This window comes from Triturus cristatus, chromosome 5_1 (genome assembly GCF_964204655.1).
Source record: "Triturus cristatus chromosome 5_1, aTriCri1.1, whole genome shotgun sequence".
In the NCBI taxonomy this organism is placed as follows: Eukaryota; Metazoa; Chordata; class Amphibia; order Caudata; family Salamandridae; genus Triturus; species Triturus cristatus.
This window is the reverse complement of record NC_140587.1, coordinates 567,174,848-567,202,256: the sequence shown is the minus strand read 5'-3', so window position 1 is coordinate 567,202,256 and position 27,409 is coordinate 567,174,848. Positions and strand designations below refer to the sequence as shown.

The 27,409-nt window shown below is 40.5% G+C and overlaps 1 protein-coding gene across 1 annotated transcript in view; it reads right to left on the bottom strand.

Annotated features, from left to right (window-relative positions):
- Nucleotides 1-487: 487 nt before the first annotated feature.
- SLCO5A1 (solute carrier organic anion transporter family member 5A1) overlaps nucleotides 488-27,409 on the bottom strand; it is a 399,251-nt gene continuing 372,329 nt past the window's right edge. The window contains exons 9-10 of the mRNA XM_085605480.1: nucleotides 5,025-5,089; nucleotides 488-3,342 (exon numbers count right to left, since the gene is read on the bottom strand). Coding sequence (XP_085461606.1) covers nucleotides 2,885-3,342; nucleotides 5,025-5,089 — 523 coding nt within the window. The 3' untranslated portion in view covers nucleotides 488-2,884. The remainder of the gene's footprint in view (nucleotides 3,343-5,024; nucleotides 5,090-27,409) is intronic.

The following is a 27,409-nucleotide window of genomic DNA, read 5'->3' as shown; positions in this document are numbered from 1 at the left end:
AAATATATAACACACTTTTTGACTTTATAAAAAAAATTCAACTTTATCCATTTATACAAACTTCCTAGTTTTTGTACACATAAACACGGGGGCTCTATCCCACAAGATCGGTCTCGCCAAATTTCTAACATAATCCCTTTTGAACATGGATTTTTTGCACAGATGACTTTGCGTGGATGGGCCAGTCTTTGGTCAAGACTATAGAATGTTACTTGTCATAACAGGATTCTGAAATGCTCATCAGCACAGAGGAAGGTTTGGTATAAAATAACATATGTTTCTGGGGCTCTGCCAAACCTCTGGAATTTCTAAACAACTTAAAAATACTGGAGATCATAATGGAGGACTACGCGCAAGACATTTCCAAAGGCATTCTGCAATCAATTGAGGTAGCACACTGGATGAAAGCAAAGCATAACAATTCAGAAATTAATATTAGCCTAAAGATGATTTTCAAATCCTGTTAAATCAAAAAGAATAAACATTTCACATATTCACTAATTTTTATTCTTGTTTGTTTTGCAGTATCATAGTTAACATTATAGTACAGTCAATTTTTTTTCTTTTCTTGATGCTATCACTGGAGGAGTTAACTAATACTCTCTCTTTTTTGTCCCTGATGTTTTAGAAAAGGAAATTCTGAAAGAGGCCACGCTCTTCTAAGGAGTATTATCCTCAAAATAAATGATCCTCTTTTCAGCTACACAACCTGAGGTTAATATATCGCTGTGTATACAATCGCGTAAGTTCAGTAGATATCATGTGATCAGTGCAAGGCCTATTGAATACGAGAATAAGAGAATAAATCCTAATAATGTGCTGTAAAATACATTGGGACTGTAACTGTCAATTTGTAAATAATCTACATCAAGATATCAAATCTATAGACTTTAAGATACAACCCACAACTGGCAAAACTTGAATCAAGTATTCCCAAACGGAAAGGTATAACAGACTTTGTGCATTTTTTTCAAGAATAAGGCATGACAGAAATGACTTTGGTTCCAATACTGTTATGAACAGTTATACAAACAACCAAGCTAGTGTTCGCCTCTAAAACCCAGCAATAGTTCAGACTTACTTATTGCTAATTAATACAGGTTGGAATAAAATTGAGAACAAGAGCAGTTCTTCAGCTCCCTCTGGACAATTACTTTTTTCCATCATGCCTTACACACAAACCTGATTCTAAAAGGGTTGGTAAAAATTAATAAATTACAGAAAGAACAAGTTACATTTATGCATGGGTGTAGTATATGAATTTATTCCAGTTCACTCAGGTATCTGTGTGATATGTGTAATCTAGAAACTAAATAAGATAAATGCCTATATGTCTGGTATTAATTTAGAATTAATACCTGCACCCGTTTTTCAACCCTGTATTTTCAGAACTTTATTTTTTTCCTCAAACTTTGTTTTTTCTGAAAGAAACAAAGCCTTCACCACAATTTCTGTAGGAAGTCCTTTTGGTTCGAAGTTAGATGGTAAGGGTAGCCAGTGCATTCTGAAATGTTTGCGAATAACACAAAATATATTAACTTATGGGTGTAAACTACATACCCACTGTGTTTGCTTGTCCACTCTGATACTGCCCTAGGCATGCCCGCTTTTAAAGCCCATTCCAAATCTAGGTGTGTAGCATTCATTCATGTGTGCGTATAATGCATTTCACTCGCATAATACACATCACACTCTTATTTAATTTTGACTGTTGTATGTAATATCTACTTGTAGTACAACTTTTTCTGGAGTGTTATGCCTTCTGCTATGAAAACCATTTGTGAAATATAATACTACAGCCATCAATCACTTTGTACATGTTGCGGCTTTGACTTTGTGTTGTCAACACTCATCTCTCATACCTATTTATTTCTCCTGATTAAATCATAATAGTTTTGTGTTTCTATCTGTATCTAACTATACAAACAACATTTAAGTTTAGAAAGCATTGCCTTAATTCTCTTAACCTATCCTTGAATGTGTGTGCAACATACATACCAGATTTAAAACATTGCTATATTCCTATGATAACCATATATTTTGAATTGAATGTTAATACTGCTTATCTTCACTTTCAATTTTTCTTTTTTCCATGCAGAGAGACAAACTATATATAAACACATTGTATGACTTTGGAGTAGGTATGCAATTTGAAAGCACTATTAGTCTTTGAGACGATGATAAAAACTGTTCCTGCATACAACTTTGCAATGGCTTTAACATACTTTTATCAATACTTTAGGAAAAGGTTAAGTAAACTTTCATGTGTCTAAACAGTACTTGAATCTAATGTATGAATAGGACCTTTGCTTGTCAGAAGGTTTATACTGTACCTTATTTCCCCTTTCTCGAGTCTATGCTATACCTTTGATAAATATGGCCTTTTGCATTGGCAAGGTACAGTTACCGTGGCTCCACAGTGAAAGTTGCATAGTTTAGTCCTCCCCAATTGTGCTTGTGTAGCAGAACTCACATTAACATTCACAACCTCAACAAATAGTGAGAAAATTGTATGTTTAAAGAGTACTTTCTTTCCTGAAACCAAATATACATACTTACGCAATACAGTCACTACACTGCTCCACTTACAGAGTTCTTAACTTTGTTTTTATATTAACTTAAAACATGGAATATTATGTACTGAGCTGAAGTAGTCACAAACATTTTTTTTAAAAACCTCCATTTTAGGGAAGGGAAAAAGTATGACTACTCATTTTGAGGTATCCAGCCCTCATGCCTGGTGTGGCTATTTGTAGTATGTTTTGTTGGCTCGCATACGGTGTGTTAAGATTACAAAAGAAGGCACAGGTGTTCACAAGGCGCCGTTTTCAAGTTAACCAACAAAACTGAATTCAGGTTGTTTGGACAATGGGTTGGATATCAGTTATATCACAGCAGGAACATTATGTATTACAGATTGAGGTGAAGAGTTTATTGCTTCTGAGAAGGGCCCAGGATACGTTTGTGCTATGTAGTAAATTCCTCTTGCCAGATCAACATCTTCATTGTGTTCACCCCTAGTAGTGAAAGTGGGGCAGGATCTAGTTCGTGCATAGCTCTGGGGTGCTCTGGCATTGCCAACCATTTCGCTTACTGTGCTTAAAGGTGATGCCCTCCATCTTCGCCTCTGCATCTGATCTTCTTTATGTTTAATTGAGTACCATGCCAGAAAAATAAAAATAAATCCAACGAATTTCAGACCAGCTGCCAACCCAAAGTAGACAAAGCGAAAAGAGGTCACATCATACTCCCAGCAAGAGCCTTGAACACCACAGTCCTGTTCCCAGAGCATGCACGTAGTGTCAATCACAGCCCCAAAGTAAATTGGAGTTGGAATGTACGCTGTAAGAAAACATAATAAAATTACTTAGTATGTTAAGTTTACAGTGCTACAATAAATATTAGCATTTTTAATGATTGTTTCATTGTCTTCTAAGTGATCTAGGTATGACTGCATGCTTACCTCAAAAACTAAGAGTCCAGTGCTTTCTTTACTTTAGAACATATGACCATCTTGAATTAACTCCTGACCAGGGACAAATAAATGTTTTTCAGATTGATGACTTATGAATAATTGCAAAACCTTTGGCACCATATTAGAAGTGGGATGTTGCCTCACTCTCCTACATTAACTAATTCATAATCAATAAATTTAGAAGCACCCATGCTGGTAGTGCACTAGGCAGCTGTCTACTATTGTCTTAATCTGGTATTAGTCTTAGTATGTCTGCTTTATCTATCCTTCAACCAGTGACCACTTTATAACATTACAGCCCACTGCCGAAGGTTATACTGGTTGTTACAGGCCCTGAACTCGAGGTATGATGAGGGAGCAACTAGTAAAGGCCAAGGCAAAATGGCTATAAGGATTTTAGAATGTTTCAACCCAATTAGGGTAGAATGGTCTAAACAATGAGAAACAGAAATTCAAACATTGGAAAGTTGGAGCATATAGTCTTTAACAGCCATTATTGGCCCTGAGCCACCCCCTTTTTTTCAGTGGAGCTCACAACATTCCAATGTTCAAATATAGACTGATCGCCCACTTCCTGAATCCGAGTTATAGGGTTGGAGAAAGCCGTTTGTCAACCCATACAGCTTGAGGAAGAAGAGCTCTAGGGCTATTTGAACATTCCACTTACCAAGGGTTGAATGATCTAAATTAAAAAGCAAGAAAAAGATAGACAAAAATTTGAATGTTTAAGCAGAAGGCCTATCCCAGCCATTATTGGCCAGAGCTACTTCACTGTCTTCAGTGGAGCTCACAACATTCCAATGTTCTAATATAGTTTACAAATATAGAACCACATATATCTGTTTGTCTGCACATACTCAGGGCCACTGGAATTATGCGATTAAATGGCCAGATAATTATATATTTGCCTAATTTGCTACAGAATCCCTCATCCATCCATCATCCGCTGCATGATCTACAGATTTGAACAAAAAAAGATTTGTTTCTAGGTCAAACGGTTCAAAAGTTACTAAAAAAGCAGCAACGTGTGTTGCCGCATAGTGGAAGGCCCTTTGCACAGCTTTACTGGTCACCTTCCTGTTGCTTATTGCTACATTTAGGAGTTAGATTGGTGATAGTGAGGTATAACCAATGCCCTGACAGTATTAACAAGCTTCAAAATGACACCTCGCCGCCAAGACCTGGAACACCCTGCCTCTCCACCTCAGACAATCCACGTCGCTGACCCAATTCCGGAAGGACTTCAAGACTTGGCTTCTTGACTGAACCCCAGCACTCAGATGGATCAGCAGCCCCTACCCTGTACCCCCCCAGTACCTTGAGACCCTCACAGGTGAGTAGCAACGCTTTAGAAACCCTGATTTATTGATTGATTGATTGACTGATTGACAAAGTAATACTATCACAAATCTGCTGCATTACTTTGCATAATTTGTCTTTTCTTGCCGCATAATTTACTTAACCATACTGCATAATTTGACCCTCCCTGCCGCATATTTCCAGTGGCCCTGCATGTAGTCCTCTATGTGCATCATGACGCAATCCTTACCAAGAGTTCGTAGTAAAACAAATTGCATGCCTAATGCAAATGGCCTCTCCCCTTCTTCCACTGACCTATAAGGGAAAAAAAATACTTTTTTAAAATAGGGAAATGCTTCAGATAATAAACAGTAGAATTCTTATACTGCATTCTAAATATTGCCTGATATATAAATCACATTTGATTTAAAGAAGCACAATTTACTAATGAAATCAGAAAGTAGAGGTGCATTTTGGGGATCCCTTAGAGTTCAGTAGAAAATCAGTGAGTCTTCCAACCTGCCAAAGTTGGAATTCCTCTGCCTCATTTAGAGGTGGGGAAATGCAAAGCTTCTGGAGTCCCAGCTGGCTCTGCTGTTGGAAACTTTTAGTTGGCATCCTCCGAAGGGCCACCGACATCACCACTATGAAAGCACAGACCTATATACAACTGGCCGGCCTTCCAACATTAACTTTTCATGCCCGAGTCCACAGTATACAGAATCAGAAATAGGCCTCAGGCACTGGAGAAGACTCCCAACTCATTATAGCTGTTTGTTTTTTATTCTGTAGAAACAAAACCCCATTGGGATTTGAAACTATGAAACAGAAGAAATGCTAAGAGGGCCTTGATGATATGGCGGCCAAACCTGTTTCACATTTGTGGCAAAACTACTCCCACCATGTTGAGGGAAGCATTTTTATCTAAAATGGTCTGCTGTAGCAGTGGGCAAATCATAATGTGGTGAGTGAGGCAGGCAGAGACAGGGCTTCTGCCATCTTGGGGCTTTGGTGTACTGCCCACCTCCCCCAACACTAAACCCTGTTAGTTTTTGTACTAGCAAACAACTTATATAACGGATTGACTTTGAAAACAGATTAATCTAACTTATCAAAACCCTGAAAACCATTCCACCTTGAAGTATCTAAACATAATCAAATTGCAATTTTTTTTTAGCGACCTATTGTGTATGATTAAGGAGTTCAACTCCACCCATTGTTAGCCGATTGCTTTTATTGGTCTCTGTTAAGTGTCCTTCGAAAATGCTTGCTTTCAAATGGGCAACTTGCCATCTTTCTCCCTCCTCCTCGTTTCCGGTTTCCTCCGTGCAGCACGACCAACTACTACATTATTACGCCCTACATGTTTACGTCTTCGTTTGGGGACTACTTTTGTTCTTTATGTGACGGCTGTCAGCAGCGGTGGGTGGGGTCTTCAGATGCACTTTGATGTCCATTCTGTGCCGCTAAGAAGTTTAATGAAGAAGTGTGCGATCAGCATGTCTGATTGGGCTCTGTTTAGGGGCGTGACAACTGGCACTGGATTGGGTTTTGTTTAGGGGCGCTCGCAGCTGGCACACAGGTTTTGACTCTCTGCATACAGACCTTTTTAGTAAGACAAAGCGTTACATTCCCATGTACTCAGGCTACAGCTATTTAGAACACTCCAGCACGCTGGCCTCCACAGCAGACTTAAGTCTTCTGCCCTGAATTAGTCTACCCATGCTGTCTGACTGGCTGACTGTGTTTGGTGGGGGAACAAGCGTGTTTGCTTGGTCGTTCCTGGTCGCATTACTCCTTACGGCAGTCGACAGACACCTGCCTCTGTCATCATGCCAAAGCTGCCGCCATTACAGGCCTCATCTGTTCTCTTTTTAGGTGGGCTCGCCTGCACAGCCCATGCGCTATGCTCTGTCTGGAAGGTGTTTACAATAAAGGGCTTGGAGCCTCCCATTGCTCACCATTTTCTAACATCGTTGTCACTCTTCTGTACTGCCTCCTAATTAGCCAGCATATGCTTTACGTCACTTCAGTTTAATTCTGTGGCGCACGGACCAAATGTAGATTTATTTGATTGGTGTATGTCGGCTGCTTGCGATGTGATGGAGGTAATATTTCTTTCTCCGCCGCCACTGTACTCCATTTCCTTTATTTCCAATCCTACAAATGTGTTGCTCCCTCGCCCACTATACTTTTCAGGCAATGAGTGATTTTCCCAGAATCACAGGATGTTGAGCTCGGTATCCGAGTTCGAAAGTCGGCAGCTCTGGCCCTTAAGCCAACCCTCAGAAACATGTACTTGGAGTTTACAAAACAAAAATCATCAATGCTGTCATGTGGTTGGGTCGCAAGGTGCAAGCAGCTTTACAGTGGGATTAACAGGAGTACATTCACTCTGAAAAATTATTCCGTGGGGGAGGGGGAGTGGGGGGTTACTGAAACTCCATAGGACATGTCAGAGGTGGGTGAATTTGAAACCTTCCTTCGTTCTGTGCAAAATTACTAGACGTACTACACAACAGTGTAAAATCCTCTGTCCTGCAATGTACCTCGATGTTTTAGTAGGCTTTGCCATCTGCATGCAGAAGAAGTAGGACTTTTTCTCCACTCAAATAGTGACGTTTTTATAATGATGCGTTTATTTTATAGCATCTCGTTTCCTCTTAAGAACCACGCTACTAGACTTAGCAATGACGATCGCGCAGCCTTTAAATGAAGACGTCTTAGTCAGCAGAGAGTTCGCCTGGTTGACGCATCTTATGGTCTCATTGGTTTATGCAGCACAGCCCTACTTAAGGATAAAGAGAACCTTGAAAGTTTGAGTTTTACACCTTTTTAAACCCCAGTACGGGTCCTGTAGAATATACAAAGTCCTTCATTAAAATATAACAATAACCTTAAACTTAACAGTTCTAACATGCACAGAGATTACAGGGTAGCGTTATCTCTCACAAGAAGTTTCATTTAATTTTTGTAAACTTTAATAGTGAGCACAGCGCCGCTTCAGGGACAGCGCGCTCTGCAGTACAACAGGAATTGCTTTTGCAAAACTTTGAACTATTGGTATTGTAAATGACAATGTCTTTTAATATTATAAAAGGCTTTGCCATTTACAATGCCAATAGTTCAAAAACTCGCAATTGCGAGACCTATTGCTTTGTAAATGCTTGTTTATGTTTGTAAGACCCCTAAATGTAGGACCCAGAAATGATAATTTTCGAATTTTCCAGGATACTGAAGGTTAAAAGCAGTTTAATCACTTGCTTTGTTTTGCTTTGATTGTGCTTTAACATGGACAAATATTTTAACAATAACCAAATAGTACCAAGGCAAACTTTCTTTATTAGCATCACTTTTGAAAGCACAGCAACCGAATAATATCAGAAGGCATGACATCACGTTTCACGAATAACTGAGTCTAGGGGACCTGGCTTAAGGACACACAGCCTGGGTTTGCTGGCTGCGTTAAGGATGTTCATACATCTCCCTTTTAGACCCCTGCTCTCTGACTGTAAGCCTGCGATATATATTATGATTTGCACTCTGTTGCTAATTTACCCTTTAGCGTATTGCTACTACTTTCATTTATTGAGTTAACTCTCTTACAATAAGCTCTGTTTGGAAATGGTTTCCTTTGAGACTGAAACAGCTAAAAGAATACGTTACTTACCTTTAAATGTGTATCTCCATTACTGGTATTTTCTGTAGATTTAAATGTTATTTGAATATTCCCCCATGTTCACTTTGGATTCCTCAGGGACAGGAAACATGGTATTTCATTAAACAGGGAGGGACACTAAAGGGCTATTTTCTAGAATCAGTTAAATTCACTTTCACCCATTCCCATCCTGTCCTGCAGGTATTCTCCCTCTGGCACATCTCTTCCTCAGATTCTGTAGTATTTGTTGGCATATGCAAACCACGGGCATCATCAAGTGCAGGGGGCTTACTCATCAGGCCTCGTGAGTAATTCTGAACATAAGTCTGTGGGTGGGGTGCTGAAGAAAGATGCTGAGAGGAGGCACCCTACAGGAGTCCTCTGCCAGTGTCCACGGGGCCTGCCCTAACTATGTTAAACCCTCCTCTGTCAGTAACAGAGATTCCTACACTTTCTTCAAGCCCTTCTCCAGTGAGAAAATGATGACTCCTAGAACTTTTTAGGTCCTTCACTTATCATAGGAGAATCACAACCTCCGAACAGAGGAAATACTGACTCAGCAATGCTGAGAAGTAGCACAAGCCACACAGCATATCACTGAGGTGCTTTTCAAACTTGAGGAACTTGAAAACCATCAATGTAGGAAAAACCTCAGTGTATTGGAAATACTGAATTGGATAGAAGGGGCACATTGTCATTCATTTGCTGTTGAGACTGGTATACTATGGAAGTAGCATAGGCAAAATGTCTATGGGCCTCACTACGAGTCTGGCGGTCCACGGACTGCCAGGCTCGCAGGGGCACAGTGATGGCAGACTTCCGACTGCCCGAGGGCTGACGCAACCACTAGGGATCAGAGATCCCTGCCGGTGGTGCAGCGGTCTTGGGACTGCAATATGCTTGGCGGGACTGCCGCAGTACCACCAAGCATATTACAAGTTTCCTCTCTGCCACGGTTTTCATGGCAGTAAGCGCGCCAGGAAAAATGTGGTAGAGAGGAAACAAAGGCGGCCCTACAGGGTGCTCTGTTGCCTCAGGGCCATGGGGTGCATGCACGGGGGCCCATGTTGTGCCCCTTGTGTACATGCACCCCAGTACCTGCACAGCATGGACGGCAGCAGTCCATGCTGTACAGGTACTGATTTTGACGTTCCCATTGCAGTGCCTATTTCATAGGCATCGCCCTGGGAACACCAAAGAAGCGTCTGCCAGACAGGAGAAAACTCCTAATCTGGACGGCGGTTCAACCACAGGTTTGGCAGTGCAGGAGCGAGGCGCTCCCTCTTCCGCACTGCCAAACTAGTAATGAAGCCCTATATGTCAAAATATCTGAACCTAAGTACTGAACATCAAAATATTGTGATAGTGAATATTTATAGGTAAATATACATTTACTATATTTAACTCCACATGTATGGGCATTGACAATATACATTTCTTCAAGGTACTTAGATGTGGAGTTAAACATAGGCAGTTTACCTCTATATTATTACTTTCAAATTGCTTTGGTACTTGATATTTAGGCTATGATATTGCTATTTTACCTAAAATATTCTGACATACACATTGTGAAATTGAAAAGCTGTATTTCATACCTGGAAGAACTGGGCTGTAGAAGGGGATCCAGTCAAGTGTTTCATTTGAGCCCGTGGTTTCCGGTGCACGGCACCAGCACTTTATTTTCAACACCAGCTCTTATAACACCCTGCCACATGGTGGCACTGTTTATCTGTTTTAGTGAGGAGCACAACAGCGGTTGTTTAATAATTAAATTTACATTCACTCATACCTGCTACCCAAAGCTATAAGAATAGTTTGGGTGACATGTGTTTGTCATTTTTAATGTATATTTAAAGTCTGAATTGTCATAGTTGTATGAGTGTGATAGTTAGTTGTGATGGTACTGTCAATGGCAGCGCTAGGGGGGCAATGGGTGGGCAAGCTGCAGTGGCCCTTTGACAAGGGCCCTGGCACTTATTTTGTTTTACAAATGAAGTACTGGTCCAGTGTGTGCATAGTTTGCAATTAACCGGTCTCAGTGAGCCACATCTGAAACAAATGTTATTCATCTGAGATAGTTTTGAATGTAGACAGTACATTTACAAAGTTGCAAGCCCAACCACTCGCTGAATGTGGGGGGAGCACTCTCTCTTCGTTTGTAGCGAAGGGTGTTGATTATGACATAGGCCACTGTGTACTTACAAGAATTATCATGAATCAAGAAAAACTAACAATAATACATACTGCTTTCTGATTTCGGAACAACTACAAGAATGTTTAGATGGGCTGGCAACCCAACTTCCCCTACCTCTTAAAGCTGGTTCATAGCTAGGCAAAAAGGATATTAACTAAACAAGAGCTCTTATTAGGATGGAACAAAATCTACTTAGAGGGAGCTACCGTGGGCGATCTATATTAGCACATTTATATTTTCTGTTGAATCAAGAGGACAACCGGGGAAACGGAGGGAAATATGAGTGGAGATATGCTACCTGTTTAGGACAAATACTAGTAATGAAATTTTCCCTTCCTGCAGGGTCACCTCGGATTTTTGCTTTTTTTTGTTGCGTGTAGAATTCTGTGTACTTTACCTCTGCAACTCAATGGTAAAGTGCTTATGCTTTCCCTGCTAAACATGGTAAAATTGACATACACATGATTGCCACATTTCATTTACTTAGAAGTCTCTGTACATAATGCTACGTGTACCCAGGGCCTGTAAGTTAAATCCTACCTGGGGGCTGCAACACTCATCGTTCCACCCACTACAGTAGCACTATAACTCATCTCCAGGCCTGCCACTGAAGTCACCCCTAAGACAGACCTTAAAATCCCATAGGGCAGGATGCATGGAATTTGAAAAGTAGGACATCTATATTGAATGTTTTACAAGTTTTGACAATGAAAAACCTCTAAAGTTGTTATTCACTGTGGCAAGGCTGGCTCTCCTATAAGTTAAGACTGGTTTACACTAGTATCTTTAAGAAATGCTAAATTCAGTTTGGGAAAAGCTAGGAAAATGACTCAAAGACTCATTTAAATATTAGTTTAACATCCAACTTAATGGTCAAGTCAAAGTTATATTACTATTACGGAAAAGACACTTTCAGAAAGTTATACTTTTCCTGCCTAAAACCAGAAGGCTTTAATGCCAGTGTGCAGCTGTCACTTGACCCCTAATGGCTCTCCGGTGATGAGATGTGTATTACTCCCAGACAGTGGACAAAGGCTTTGGCTGTGGGGAGAAAGGACTCCGCCCTTAACTGAATGGTCTAGGGAGCTGTACTCAGCACTTGCCTGAGATTCAAATGATGTCTACTTGGTTACTGGCAGATGAAGCTTACACCTAGGCCTGCCTCCTCTTTGTCTATCTAGTCAGGCTGGTGCCAAACCTAGTAGGAGAAGAGGAACTGACCAGAGCTGGTTGGTGGGGTTGAAAAAGGCTTGTCCTCAATCCACAGGCTGGCACTGTGCATAGAAGTGGACACCACTGGCCTCTCCTCTGAACACTCCAGGCTCTGTGAGGAATCAAAAGAATGACAGCCTCCTATCTGAAAAACCTAAAGGAAGACTGGACCTGCTTGCCTTAAACCAATGATACCATAAGTGACTCCAACGTTCAGTTGGCTGACCTACTGTTGTAGCTACTGGGACACAAGCTTCCAGAGGCCTCTCTCCCTGCAGCTTCCCAGCTGACCAGTTACTTCTTAACCTGCCATGGACCTTGCTGCTGGCCTCTGCTGGAATGAGTCCTAACCCTCAAGTGGTGCCCCCCGGCCCTTGACCACTGGCAGGTGCTTGAAGTTACTCACCTATTCCCCCAGACTGCAAGAAGAGCGATTTAGGAACTTTTTGACAACTTACTGCCTGGAGAACTGACAGAGACTGATATCACAGTTGAAGCTACAGATGTCTATGTCAAATTGTCGGTTGGCCTCTACTTGCTTGTGTACCCCGCAGAAGAAGATTTGAGTTCCAGAAAAGTTTTTAAGACTGAACATAGAGGGCTTCATCGGACCAACGCCGTGCAGCATCCAATCGGTTTCAAGGGTCCTCCCCAGTATGGACTTTGTCCGCTGAGAGCCTCACCACCTTCATTGATGCCCATAGTGGAACCCCGCTCTTCAGAAAACCACCATCGAGCCCCACTTCAGACATATCTTGCAGCTTACCCCACCGATGACTCACCAATAACCACTTTTTAGCCATAAAAGTTTCTATAGCAGAAGGAAAACTTTCCACAGGGACACACCTGGTCCTTGTGTCTCACCCATGCTCCATCAAAACTGGCCATAACTTTTGTCTTAGATCTGGTCTACCACAAACAGATGACAGTGGTTGCTGCTTTGTGTTTTTGATTCATTTTTTAATTCACACTTGAAATATTCATATCTCTGGTTCTACTTATTGGAGTTTTGTCATGTTGGTGTAATTTTATTTATATTCTCTTTTTTTCTAAATTGGTTTGGGATTTTTCTTGTGCTGTGTGCTTACTTTATTACTGTTTGGGTACTGCATAGATGCTTTACACATTGCTTCTAAGTTAGGCCTGACTGGGCCAAGCTATCAGAGGGTTACAGGGCGGGTTTATTCAGAGATGTTGGTGGTTCACCATGACAAGGATTGTGATTATTATTTGAGGTGGGTTCTCACCCCTCTCAACTAATACCCCAATTATCTTATTATTTCGTACACAAGTTACCAGTCCAGGGTGAATAATATTAGATGTCTTCTTGTTTCAGTTTAGGTCTTAAGAAGACATAGGAGGAGATAATTAAACTGTAAGTGTATGTTGTGCCTTAGGGTTGGGTACTGTGCCAATACCACTACCAATTCTTCTTCCATGATTGATTTGTTTATATATTCAAATTATATTGTAACAAAATATTAAGGAGCTGGTATCTGCAAGGTACTTAGTTAAGCATTTACAATCATATTAGCCTCCAAGTAGTCGTACTCACAGACGGTCTGGGATGACCTCCAGGTGACTACATTTCAGATGTCGACAAATTGTATTTAAGCCATGAATGCCACAGTCCTACCATCTCTTTCTATTCTATTCTGTTCTATTCTATATTTCTTGTACAGCGCATGGCTACCCGAAGGCCTCACAGCGCTAGAACAGACATCACAAGCCACCAGACCACCACAGAAGTTAGTTCCTAAACAGCTAAGGTTTCAAGGCCTAATGGAAAGGGAGTTCATGATCCAATTGGCGTACCTCTAGTGGTAAGGTGTTCCAGAGTCTGAGGGCCAGATAGGCCATTGAGCGACCTTCCCAATAAGACCTGAATATATGGGGAGGCTAAAGATCTTAGAAATGGGGAGCCTTTGTTGTGAAGTGCCCTGTGCATGATACATAAGGCCTTGAATTGCACTCATTGCTCGACCGGGAGCCAGTGTATTTCTATCAAAGCCTTTTTTAGTGGACTGGTGTCTTGGGATGTTCACGGGTAGATGAGCAGCGGTGTTCTGGACAAACTGCAACCTTTTTACTACATATTGGGGCAAACTGAGATATAAGAAATTGCCGTAATCCAGGCATGATATTACAAGAGCCTGAACAATCAGTCTTCTAGCTGGGAAGGTAAGAAGATCAAGGACCTTCCTCCACAGTCTCAGAACGCCAGAACAATTGGCAGAAAGCTGTTTTACTTGGTGGTCCATTATGAGGCTGAAGTCCAACCACATTCCAAGTCGTCTTTCTGAGCTTTTTGGACTAGGAAGACTAGCTTAACAATCCTGCAGGGGAGTTGGGGCCTTATTACTGAAATTGTTACCTAGTAGCAAGACATCAGCCTTGTCTTCATTAAGTTTAAGTCTGCAGTTAGCCATGCGTCTGACCACTTCCTGAAGACATTGGATCAATTGGAGGTGACTTGACCTGGGGTCAGGGAATATTGACATAATCACCTGTGTGCCATCAGTATAGGAGGCCAATGGTAACCCATATGAGCGCACAATTTCAGCCAAGGGGTGTATATAAAGGTCAAAAAAAGTTGGGTTCAGGGAGGACCCCTGGGGTGCCCCACAGCTCAGAGGAAAGCTATTGGAGTAACAGGATTAATCTAATACCTGAAAGGTTCTGTTCTCCAAGAAGTAGGTAAGTCATTTCAGTGCTCTGCCATCAATATCTACATTTGATATTCTCTGAATAAATGTGGCGTGATCTACCGTATCGAAGGCCGCCCTAAGATCTAAAAGAATAATAGCTGCAGAACGTCCTTGATCCAGTAGTCATCTTAGTTCTTCAACCACTGCCAACAAAGCTATTTCTGTGCTGAGGTCTGAACCCCATTGAGTGGAATGGAGGACTTTATTGTATTTAAGGATGTTTATTGACATTTGTTTGCAGGAGCTTGGATGCTTCTGGTAGCAAGGAGATTAGCTTGTAGTTGCCCAAACAAAGAGGGTCAAGACTGGGCTTTTTAATAGCAGTTTGACTACGGTGTGCTTCCATTAAGAGGGGACCTGTCCACTGATAAGGGATACATTTAACAGGTCTTTCAGCACAGGAGCAATACCATCAGACCCTTGGCAGAGCAGAGGTTATGGAAGGGGTTGGATCTAAGGGGGGACCTGATATTCTTGAACTTAATTTAAAAGGTATGTGTATAAGTCTCAAAGTGAGATTGAGGAAGGCCATGAGACTACCTTTTAGTTGCTCTAAAGGGGGCTTTCTGGATGGAGAGTCCTCCAGATTTGTCCTGCCAGGGAAGGAGTATATGTCCATTATCTTCTTCTTAAAGAAGAGTGCCAGGTTGATACAATGCTCAACATAGGCTTCTGTAGTAGAGCTGGCTAGTTTAGGCTCAGTAATCTCTTTATGGATCTGAAAAGTCTATTGGGGAATTGGACACATTTTCAATCTTTAAAGAGTAGTAGAATGCTTGAGAAGGTTTTATTTCTGCATGGTAATTCCTAATAGCTTTCATGTATTCGAGTTTGCAAGCCTCATCATAGGAATTGCTCCAGCTTCTCTCTAAATGCTTAGACTCCTTCTTTAACGTAATTTAATGAGTATTCGAATGAGGGGGATTTGTTGCCTCCCTGGGCACTCTTGTGCCACCTTGCCGGTAAACCGTGTCTAGTGAATTAATAATCCACTGGAGGTAGGCATGTTAAGTTGGTCAGAGGGATCGAGTCTAGTTGCATCCAAGGCAGCTGAACAATCCTCAGGGTTCAATTTAGGCCTGCGTCATTTCATCTGCCTGGCCGGTAAAGGGGAAGTGAGGGCAAGAGAGATAGGTACACTAATAGGGAGTAACAAGTGGTCTGACCAGGTTAAAGGTAGGGGGCTTTGCACCTGTAAATTGGTGATGTTGCTAAAAACCAGGTCAATAGTGTGCCTTTTCTGGTGGTTGGGGCCCTCAACCAATTGAATAAGCTGTAAGGAGACAAGGTTTTGTAAATGATTTTTCGAGGTGCCGTTGTTGATATCATTCACATGTATATTAAATTCACCAAGCAAGTTGAAAATAGCTCTATTGAGGGCCAAACCAGCGACCGTTTCGGGGAAAGTCTGTAGATACAGAAGGATTCCAGAGAAAATAAAAGTGGGATTTAGTGTCATGGAAAAAAGCAAACTCTCACACTTCTGGGTATTAGGAGGTGAAAATGAACACTTGAGCATTTCACTGTATATGATGGCTATCCAGCCACCTCCCTTGCCCAGCTGGTCTAACCTATTAATGAGGTGGCCGGGTGGCAATGCTTAGACAACTTGAGGGGAGGAGTCCTCGTGGAGCAAAGTATAGGTGGGGAATAGCACATCCGATGCTGACTCAACTCAGAAACAAAAAATATCCAGTTTATAAGCTGCCAGGGATCGACAATTGACCAAAAACATAGCCATGCTATAGGTTTAGGAATCACGCTAGGCTGGCTTGGTCCAAGCTGGGGACACAGTTCGCAGCTATTGTAGGCCAATGTAGATTGACTAAGGTTGTTACAATGGGAGTCAGAGTCAGTTAAGGTGGTTTGAAGTGCTCAGAGCTGGCTAGTGGTATGTATTACCTTGTTCTATATGTGAGGGGCATAATCACTTGTCCTAAATCGGCATGGACGAGTGCAGACGGGCTTGCCTTTGGCGCGCCAGCAGCGCACTTGCTGCCCACGTCTGCGGCCTTCATTTTTGGAGGCCCACCCGAAACGACTAGAGCTCATCCAAAAATGGCGGCTCTGAAATGTGCAAAGCAGAGTACAAAGTGGGTGTGCTTCCAATTGTAAATCACCTATCCAAAGTTCCAAGGTTTCCCCCTTATTAAATTGGCCTCATCTAGTACTTTCACACTTTTAGTCACCTTATCACACAATTAAAATTCAACAGTTAATTGTGATTATTACAGATTTTAAAAAGGCTTTTGAAAAATATCAAGCGCAATGTACAAGATGCTAAAAAAAGTAATTACACCCAACCGCTGCAACAACTAGTGGTGCGGTGTCAGTTCAGGCTGCATGTCCATGCTGCGGCCTTCATTTATGGAGGCCAACCCAGAACGATTAGAGTGCATCCAACAATGGCAATTCTAAAATGAGCAAAGCAGTGTACAAAGTGCGCGTGCTTCCAAAGTGCAAATCACCTTTCCAAAATTCCTCGGTTCCCTCATCTTAAATTGTCCCCAGCTAGTACTTTAACCTTTTTAGTGACCTTAACACACAATTAAAGATAGACAGTTAATAGAAATATATATATATTTTTAAAGGCTTTAGGCAAATATCAAGCACAATGAACAAGGTGCTAATAAAACATATTATACACCTCGCTGCAACAACTAGCGGTTCAGTGTTTGTTAAATAACCTATCTCTCCTTGCCACAAAGTGTTTGATTCTCAGAATGCCCCAATCACTGAAAAGGTTGTTTATTCCCAACCAGTAACATTCCAATCCAGCTAGTCTCACTTTGCTCTGCAGAGATCATTCATTCTTCATTTTTGAAGCCTGACGGCACTGTTCAATTTGGTACCCAAGTCCAGATGTCCTGATCTTCCTTGAACAGGGAATGGGATGGGCTAATAGGTCCTGCCTAGCTTGTGGATGTTGAACATGGTTGGCGTGTCATCTGCCATCTCCGTAAACAATCTCACAGAAACCTATGCTTGGAACTCCTTAAGCTCCACTCAGAACTCAAAAACACTGATGTGCAACATTTGTTGGGAATTGGACTATAGGTCCTTGGTTAAGAGTGACCTCCGTTGGGCCCTCCAACCTTCCAAGGATACTTTCATGAACATGTTGACCTAAAAGTTCAGAGCATGCAACAGAATTCCTGCTGTTAGATGAAGATCAAAGCCTAAAGAGCCCCCTTCATGTGGTCTGGCACCTGAACCTCGTCTTGCTAGTCTCTGGATACTTGCGCCCATTATAGATAAAGCTCTTCTTTCAGGGTGCACATTTTAAGCTGACATTTGATGTTATGCTGAAGCAGGATGTCATTTGTCACCACAATTGACTTTCTAATCAAGGCTGACCACTCCAGTAAAGCATGGGCTCTATGGTCCTAAGGTCAGATCCTGCAGCAATAAGCATTCAGAAGTGTGCCAAAGAAGATGATGGTCCTAGACAGACTCAACTCAGACTTTTCATCATATCTTTGAACCCATCAAATATCTTCTTGAATGTTTCATCTGCTGCTTCCAGGGAGGGGAGGTCATGGATCCCATACCTGGAGAGATGGACCACCCCAGTCCTTTCTGAAGACTATAGATGCGGAGCACAGGCTGAAGGTCAAAACCTTGAAAAGTCACAGCCTTCACCCTACCATGAACCAGAAGAACTTTCAATGATTCCACTGGATGGCGTGGTTAAAGTAGGTGTCTCCGAGATACAGGCTAGATATGACCTCAACCAGGGTCACAATTTTGAATTACTGATTTTAGTTAACTTGTTCAGAATGCCAAAGCCTATGATGGAACACAAACACTAGCACATAGCACATACCTGGAGTAGACCTCCTGGTTCCTTTCCTTTTCTGCACTTTAGGGGTGGGTGCAACTCGCATAATTCAGTGTAGTGCAATCACGCAGAATTACCTAAAAATTCAGTGATATTATGCATAATTCTGCAAGAAGAGTAATTCTGCATTTAGCATTATTTCTTAATTCAAAGATGTCCACTCCCTTCCAAAATTAGGACAAGAATGCATTTTGCGCTACGAAATAGTGCTACATGCAACAGAAGATGAATGGTAAGTACTCTTGGAGTAGGATATTCACCCAGCTTAGCCCAGGCATTTAGCTCTATTTTCCTATCACAAAATGCCCCCCTCGTATCCAAATGGACCTGAGAAGGTCTTCTACAATAAAAAAAAATAGCTCTAAATGTCCTGTTGTGGAGGGATTCCCCCCAAAATTACTCCGGGTATCCAATGTGGAAGCGAGGATGCATTTTGTGTTAAGAAATAGCACTAAACGCAGCAGAACACAACTCAATCACTGGATTGTTTACCCTAAATTACTCCTAATTACGCGAGCAGGCATAATCTATTTTATCGGTGATTTCGCGTCTAAGAGTAACGCAGAATTACCAAAATTACTCTGAGTGTGCCAGTTTAATTAAAATTACTCCCAGGCCTACTGCACTTCTGCTGCCAACTGCTGAAATTGAGGCACAGATTATTTTGTGCAATATTTCAACCCAATTTCAGATTTTGTCATTTATGCATAATTTAGCTCACTTCATTTCTTTTAAGACGGCATCATATGTGTGAATGTCGGACAACACTTACAATTGTATTTAGTCTTCTCCTACCCCAACCATATTCTAACCTTCTGTCACCTTGAGATGTAGCTGCTTTTCACTTTTCCCAACTTTCCCCACTTTTTCCCAACTTTCAGTACTCATTTCAAATACATGAATGCTCTTTGGGTCACCCTTGTAAGAAATGTTCAAGTACAAAGCACTGTCACATAGGGCTGCAGCTCTCATTTTACTCAGAAGCAGTGTTCTTCAACAATTCTGATCGTAAAATATCACTACATGGTACACATCATCAAAATAATTTCAACATGCTTTCAATCCCACTGACACTTTTTGTTTCTTTATAGCAAAAAAAGTTAATGCTCGCCAGCTCCTCATTCCCACAGGGATAACAGTTAAAAATTAGAAACCACGGGGCATATCAGCAAGGGCCTGCGATAATTATCGCTCAGCGCTCTTAGCTCAAGGATAATTATCGCAGACTAACGCTGGATTCTATCATGGAGATACCGTACTATCAGCAACGCTTATCTCCCAAGCGATAGAAATCCATGCGTTAGCCACATAACAGTGCGATTATCGCTGGAAATCCAGCGATAATCGCACTGCGACCGGCGATACCTTGCTGATAGGGCAGGGTGGATTTAGCCAAGTAATCCACTTCCCATTGGATTACATGGCTAAGTCAGAATAAAAGCTGGCGTAAGGAAAGTAGCGATAACCGCAGTTAGCGCTACTTTTCTTATCGCTCTGCATGTTACCGTACACCTTGATAATTGGAGAAATGTCGCTTAGCGACATTTCTCCAGTTATTCTGGGGAGGAACGCCCACTTTGCATCTCATTAGAGATGCAAAGCTGGGCGTTCAGGAAACAGGCGCTAAGGCAAGGATTCACGCGTTAGCCTGTCCATGCTGAGAGGGCGATAAAATTATCGCCGCTTTTCGTCTGAAAATGGATGCTAAAGCGGCGATAATTTAAACGCATCGCCTTGCTGATATGCCCCCGCATTTTCAACCTATGATGAAACAAGGACTGAGCAAATCAAAAGCCATTCATCTAGGGGAGATCAGAGGAAGTTTAAGACTGACCAAGGGAGAAAAATGGAGGAATTAATTAACTCTGCATTGCAGAAGTAGTCCAATTGCCTTTAGAGATAAAATAACGCACCTTTCCCTTAGTAAAATGCTGATGCCGCATGTCTAAGATGGTATCAGTTTGCGCTAATAAAACTTAACTATGACACTTGACCTTGCAGCTGATAACCTTCTTCACACCCCTGATCTTTTTTTAACCCTGTGATACCAGAGACAGAATATATGTCATTATATGATTCACATCTGTCAATGAGGATTTCATGGATTTAGACCTTTGCCTGAATTCCACGTTTGCAAGAAATGTTTGGAAAACGTTCACATTATAGAAACGCAATTGTTGATGTCAGATTATCCCAGGATGAAATTGATTCTTTTCCCCATATAATTATTGTCCTCACATAGTACAAAATCAGCATGTGTAGTCATACTAGGCATTCACGCTTTTGCTTCCACTATAAAAAAGACAGTCTTTGATAAAGCAGGGAGAATGCTAGATATTGTTGACCAAATAGCCAACACTTGGTGCACCACAGTCACCCTTTACACCCCCAAACAGCAGATAAGAAACCTTATTCAAGTCTACAATCTAATCAATTTTCGACTTTGCTGAGGAAGAAATGATAGTGGGCAGAGATATCCTGGATATCCTCATGGACTGCTCTCAGCAGAGATGAGAGGCAGCCAGCACTGGCCTCATGGACTATCTGAGGGAGGTAGGACTAGAAGAGGAGAGGGAGTGATATAAAGGAGAAGTGGAATTCACTTATTATTCCCATACCCACAAATGATATGCTCACCTTGACCACACTTCTTGAGGGAGGGGCTATCTGCCATCATTGAGGATTTATCTCTTGGTCATGGTATTCAGATAGAATATCGAGTTGGAAATGTCGACTTTCACAAATATCGAGTTGGAGATATCATGTCAGAAATATCGACAGCAAGAATATCATGGTCAAGAATATTGAATTTAAGGTAAGGACTATTGTTTAAAAAAATAAAGAAGTCATTAATATCGTTTGCAAAAATATAGTTGTTTAAAATATAGAATTGTTAATTAGTGTTATGTATTTTAGTTTATATTTTAAATGTATGTGATGTATGTTTTTTGTATAAGTATTGTTTATGTTTTTTAAATATATGTGTTACATTTCTAGTAGTTATCAATTTTATTTTAACTATATTTTAGTTCCATAGCGTGTTGTGGGTTTATAGGGGAAAATGGTGGGAAGTAATTTAATTATAATAAATTAATGATTATTTTGTATTTATGAATATTTATGTATTTGAAATGTTATAGTGTTAATTGTATGAAGTAATTTATTTGTAATTAATTATTAATTGGTTGTTAATTAAAATTAATTAATTAATTGGTAATTAATTATGGCAATTGTGTAACTTTTTTAGGTACAGTTTGTGGGGTTTATAGGGGTAAAGGGTGGGAAGTAATTTATTTTTTATTATTAATTAGTTGTTTATTAATGTTAATTAATTAATTGATAATTAATTGTGGTAATTGTGTAATTTGTTTTAGGTGTGGGTTGTGGGGTTTATAGGGGCAAAGGGTGAGAAGTAATTTATGTTTAATTAATTAATAATTAGTTAAGTTATGTTAATTAATTTATTGTAAATGTATTATGGAAATTGTGTAATTCATTTTAGGTGTGGGTTGTGGGGTTTATAAGGGTGTGAAGTAATTTATGTTTAATTAATTAATAATTAGTTGTTAATTAATATTAATTAATTAATTAAACATTAAACATGGAAATTGTGTAATTCATTTTAGGTGTGGGTTGTGGCTGGTTATATAGGGGCAAAGGGTGAGAAGTAATTTATGTTTAATTAATTAATAATTTGTGGATCTTTAATATTAATTAATTAATTGATATTTAGTTAGGGTATTTTTTTATATTTTTTTATGTGTGGGTTTTACTGTTATGGGGTACAATGTGGGGAGCAAATTGATTTTACTTATTTTATAATTAGTTGTTAAATACTATTAGTTTTTAATTGAAAATAAGTTTTAATTGTGTAATTAATGTTTTTACAGTTCAATTTTAGCTGTGGGTTGTGGAGATCATAGGGGTAAAGTGTGGGTAGTCAATTAATTTTTATGAGTTTGAATTTTTATTTAAATAATAATATTTCTTTAACTGGTAATTAATTATCTCATTTAATTAAGTCGTTTTTTTAACAAGTTAGATGTGGGTTGTGAATTGCGTGGTGTTATAGGTTAGGGCAAAAAAAGTATGTAATAATTAATGTTTTTGTTTCTAAATAATATCTAATAACAAATATTTGTTTGGAAATTATTTTGTATTTTATTTATTATATTATTTGTAGGTATTTGGCATATGTATCTAACATTATACTATGTTTAAAAAAATGGTTATATTAAATATATTTGTATTTTAAATGTTATCATATTTATATATTTTTTTAATTTATTTTGTTTTTTAACTATTTTTGTTGTTAATATTTTGTTTATTTTTAATTTTGAACTGACTAGAGTGAGAATAATAAATGTTACTCCTCCACAATCCAACACATTCCCTACTTTTGCCCTCACTGGAGTTGGAATAGTAATATTTACCCCTCCACTATCCAACACTTTCCCTACTGTTGCACTCACTGGAGTGGGAGTAGTAATTTTTACCCCTCCGCTATCCAACACTTCTCCTACTGTTGCACTCACTGGAGTGGGAATAGTAATTTTTACCCCTCCGCTATCCAACACTTTCCCTACTGTTGCACTCACTGGAGTGGGAATAGTAATTTTTACCCCTCCGCTATACAACACTTTCCCTGCTGTTACACTCACTGGAGTGGGAATAGTAATTTTTACCCCTCCGCTATCTAACACTATCCCTTCTGTTGCACTCACTGGAGTGGGAATCGTAGTTTTTACCCCCCGCAAGCCAACACTTTCCTTAGTGTTACACTCACAGAAGTGGGAATAGTAATTTTTACCCCTCCGCAATCCAACACTTTCCCTACTGTTGCACTCACTGGAGTGGGAATAGTAATTTTTACCCCTCCGCTATCCAACACTTTCCCTACTGTTGCACTCACTGGAGTGAGAATAGTAATTTTTACCCCTCCGCTATCCAACACTTTCCCTACTGTTGCACTCACTGGAGTGGGAATCGTAGTTTTTACCCCCCCACCCCCTGCTAGCCAACACTTTCCTTAGTGTTACACTCACTGGAGTGGGAATGGTAATTTTTACCCCTCCGCTATACAACACTTTCCCTACTGTTGCACTGACTGGAGTGGGAAATTTAAGTTTGAAGATTTTTAAATAGTTTAATATTTTAATTTATAATAGAATGTTTTTGAATTAGATTTTGTTATTGGTACATATATGTATATATATATATATTTGTACATTTTTATATAATTTTAAAATGATGAAATACGCTACAATTAATAGTTTATTAATTATTTTAAAGTACATATATATTAATTATTATGTGTGTGTGTTTAACATTTTTTAATTAAGTTTATTCGTTATATTTTTTACATTTATATTAAGTCTACTTTTTTATATTATTTTGTTATTTAATATTTATTATTTTATTTTATATAGACATAAAAATTGATATTTTGTAAACTATATTTTTTACATCGATATTTTTTTCTCGATGTTTAAGTATAGGGAGTCAATATTTTTGCATTCTATATTTTTTCATCGATATTTTTTACTTCTATATTTTTTACATCATTTTTCTGTCAGTGAACCTTATGGTGTCTTGATGAGATTTTACTGCATGGCCCTGTTACAAAGGTGGGGGGGGCTTGGGAAGTCTATTTCTGACTATATACACATAAAGTGACAGGAGGAATGTTTTTATTAAGTCTAACCACTGGCAATCTCTTTTGGTAGCATTCAAACCCATTGTTCTTTTGCCAACCATGCCACCTCAGTTTGAACCCAGCCACATGCAAATCAGTCTTGAGCCTGGTGCAATAGGAACAGTCCAGCCCGAACTGCCAGGCCAGGTCCCCCATGAAGCAGAACACATGCAAGCCAAGACCGGGTTAGCACTGATTGGGACTCGTCAATCAGGTGTAGCTTAGTTTCAGTGGCACACTGAGCACTGGCCACATGTCTGGGCATTCTATTGCCACTTAGGGCACTACATCATACACACAAAAGAGATGAACGTTTTCAATAAGTCTAACCACTGGCAATCACTTGGCATAGCATTTAAACCCAACATTGCTTGTGTTCTGGTTCATGGAGGACCTGGCCTGGCATGGTATTGCATAGGCTCTGCTCCTCCTATATGCCTATTTCTTTATAGGACTAAACATAGACATAAAATTATTCACTAATATAGTGGTGACCCGTTTGGGTCCACTGCTTCCAAAGATAATAGAACCAGACCAATAAGGTTTCATACCAGGTTGCCAATGTGAGGATGATACTAAGAAATGTATTCACACTATAGAGCGTGCCCAAAGAAATTGCAGCAATGTCCTTCTACTCTTGCTCAATGCTGAGAAGCATTTCTCAGGGTAGACTAGATGTTTATGGCTCAGTTCCTTCACTCATTGGGTTTAGGATAATGCTTTTGCACATGGGCCCTGGTGAGTTACTGCCCCCAAAAGCCTTCATTATAGTTAATGGCATTAAATGCTTACTGATATCAACAGAAAGAGGCAGGAGACAACGCTGTCCACTCTCGCCTCTCCACTTTGCACTGAATCAAGAACCACTAGCTAACGTAATTAGAAAGCGAGATGAAATAAAAGATGTTACATGGGAGGAAGAAACATTTATATTCACAATCTTCATGGATGACATAACGGCCTCCATGGAGCACTTGCTGGTTTCTCTGCCACTTTGTTGAAGGAACTAGAAAAATAGTGGGTTATGCCTGGCTTTAAGTTCAATATTGCAAAATCTGAGGCGATTATCCTTAATTCAATTGCTTTGGCAAATTGGCCTTTTGAAGACAATGATCCCATTGGCATGAGGCATTAAGGCAATAACCTGCCTAGGAATTCAATTAAGCCATACTACATTGCAGATTGTAACACTTAATTATGCTCGGCACAGAATGGCTGATGAAACACCTTCCATGGATAGGCAGGATGGCTGTTATAAAAATGACCATCCTACCTAAGATTTTATATGTATTCCAAACAATGCACTTAGCTGGCCCAGGTGTTTAACTGAAAACCCATCAAACCCTAATAACCAAATTCTTATGGTTGAGGAGGACTCAGAGATCAGCGAACAGGATATTATAATGGTTGATAACACAGGGAGAGCTAGCTGTCCCGCATATTCTGACATATTACCGAGCTACCCATCTTTTATGGGTGGTGATATGGCAGAAAGTGAAGATGAGCAAGCTATGGTGTTACATAGATTACTTAATAGAAGTTACTCTGCTGTGCAAGGGCTGTGTCACCTTCAGAGGAGCTGGAGATTATATTCGTCCCCGTTGACTAGGGCGACGTTGTCTGTGTGGGACAAGGTAAGCAAGCAACTTAGCCTAACATCCTACCCGTCACAATTTACTCCCATTTTCTTCCATTTAGACTTCTCCCCAGCTACTGGTAAGCAAAAGTATCTTGGTTGGGGGGAGCAGATGTTTTTTTGGTGGCTCTTTGTTTCATAATGGTCAAATAAATGCATTTGAATGCATAAAAAGCAGCATAACCTGTCAAAGAGAGGTTTGCATATTAGGAGATAAGGCTCTAGATTTTCCACCTATCGATGAAGAACGGGGTAGCTCGTCCTTTCACATCCTTTGAGAAATGGTTGAAGGAAGGGGCTCATGACTGCAAGGTAATATCAGCCCTTTATAAACAACTAGTGGGCCTGATCTTGAAAAAGAAAACACATGGACAGAGACGGTGGGACAGAGAGCTTGGTGGGGTTATAAGAGACATAAATTAGGAATGCTTAAATGACAAACCTTCATTCCTGCTCAGAGCATAAAACTTAGAGAAACCCTTTACACCATTCTCACATTTTGGTGTCATACCCCAGATATCAAATCACAACAAGAAAAATGTTGGAGGCAATGTGGAACTACTGGCACCCTAACACATCTTCTGTGGAATCTTCCCAAGTTACATAGAAGTGTGGGTATATAATCAAGAAGTTAGACTTGGCCTTTGATGTACAGATTCTGTGGCATCCTGGGGTGGTTCTCTTGGAACAGCCATTTGCAGGCAGTAGATCTGACAGATCTTTGAGAGGGAAACAACTAACAGTCACTTTCATCATGCCTTCACAGGTGAATTTGCTGCACTGGGAGAGGCACACAGTCCTGAAGCCTAGAGACTGGCGACATAAACTGTGGGAGACATAGAGACAATTACACTTTTCCTAGAGCCAGGGCCTGCTTTTGCTGTGGGCATGCTGGGCCCAAGCCCGGGGCACCTACAGTTAGTGGGGCGCACATGTAGCTCACCTCCTAAGCTTCCTTGAAAAATGCTTTCATTCCAGGTTGCCGTTCGGTTCATTACCTCCGCAGTGCAGGCCTTCTACATTCATTATGCTCCCTCTTTTCTTCCACTCACCCTTCCTTTTCCACCGCCCCATCCCGTGGACTGAAGTGAGGGGTCAATTGGTAAATGTGTGTCGAAAGAGGCTGTTCACTGATTTGAGGTTTTCCACCGGGACGTGACATGTGAGCACAGGAGGCCCTCCACCAGAATACTCAAGAGAGGCACCACATTTAGCTTTGCCTAGGCTTCTGTCAGAGTGAAGGATAGCCCTGCAGGGAGCACATACTTGAGAAATAAGAGAAACATTGGGATTCGCTCATTTGGATTCTCTCTTGGGAATACAGTGTTTATGTGTCCTTGATACCTAACAATACTCTGCCTCATTCCAGACCACCTCGGTCAATTGCCAAATGTGAGATTCCCTCCAAATCCTCAACTTGGCCTTGCACTTTACATACAACACCAATGACAAATTCCTATAACTTGCCCAAATACTCTTTATCATCTAGAGGGATGGGGAGTAGAGAAGGAATACTAGAGTGATGTTTGTGTTTCCTTTTTTGTTTTTTTGTCGTAGTCTAGTGATATAACGGGTTTTCATTGCAACTTGCCAACCAAGGGTCGTATTACAGAAAGTGCCCTGGGGTGTAGTGGGCATTTGCACCAGCTTTGTGTGCTCCCGGGGCACTTTGGTATCAGAAGGGTCCCCAG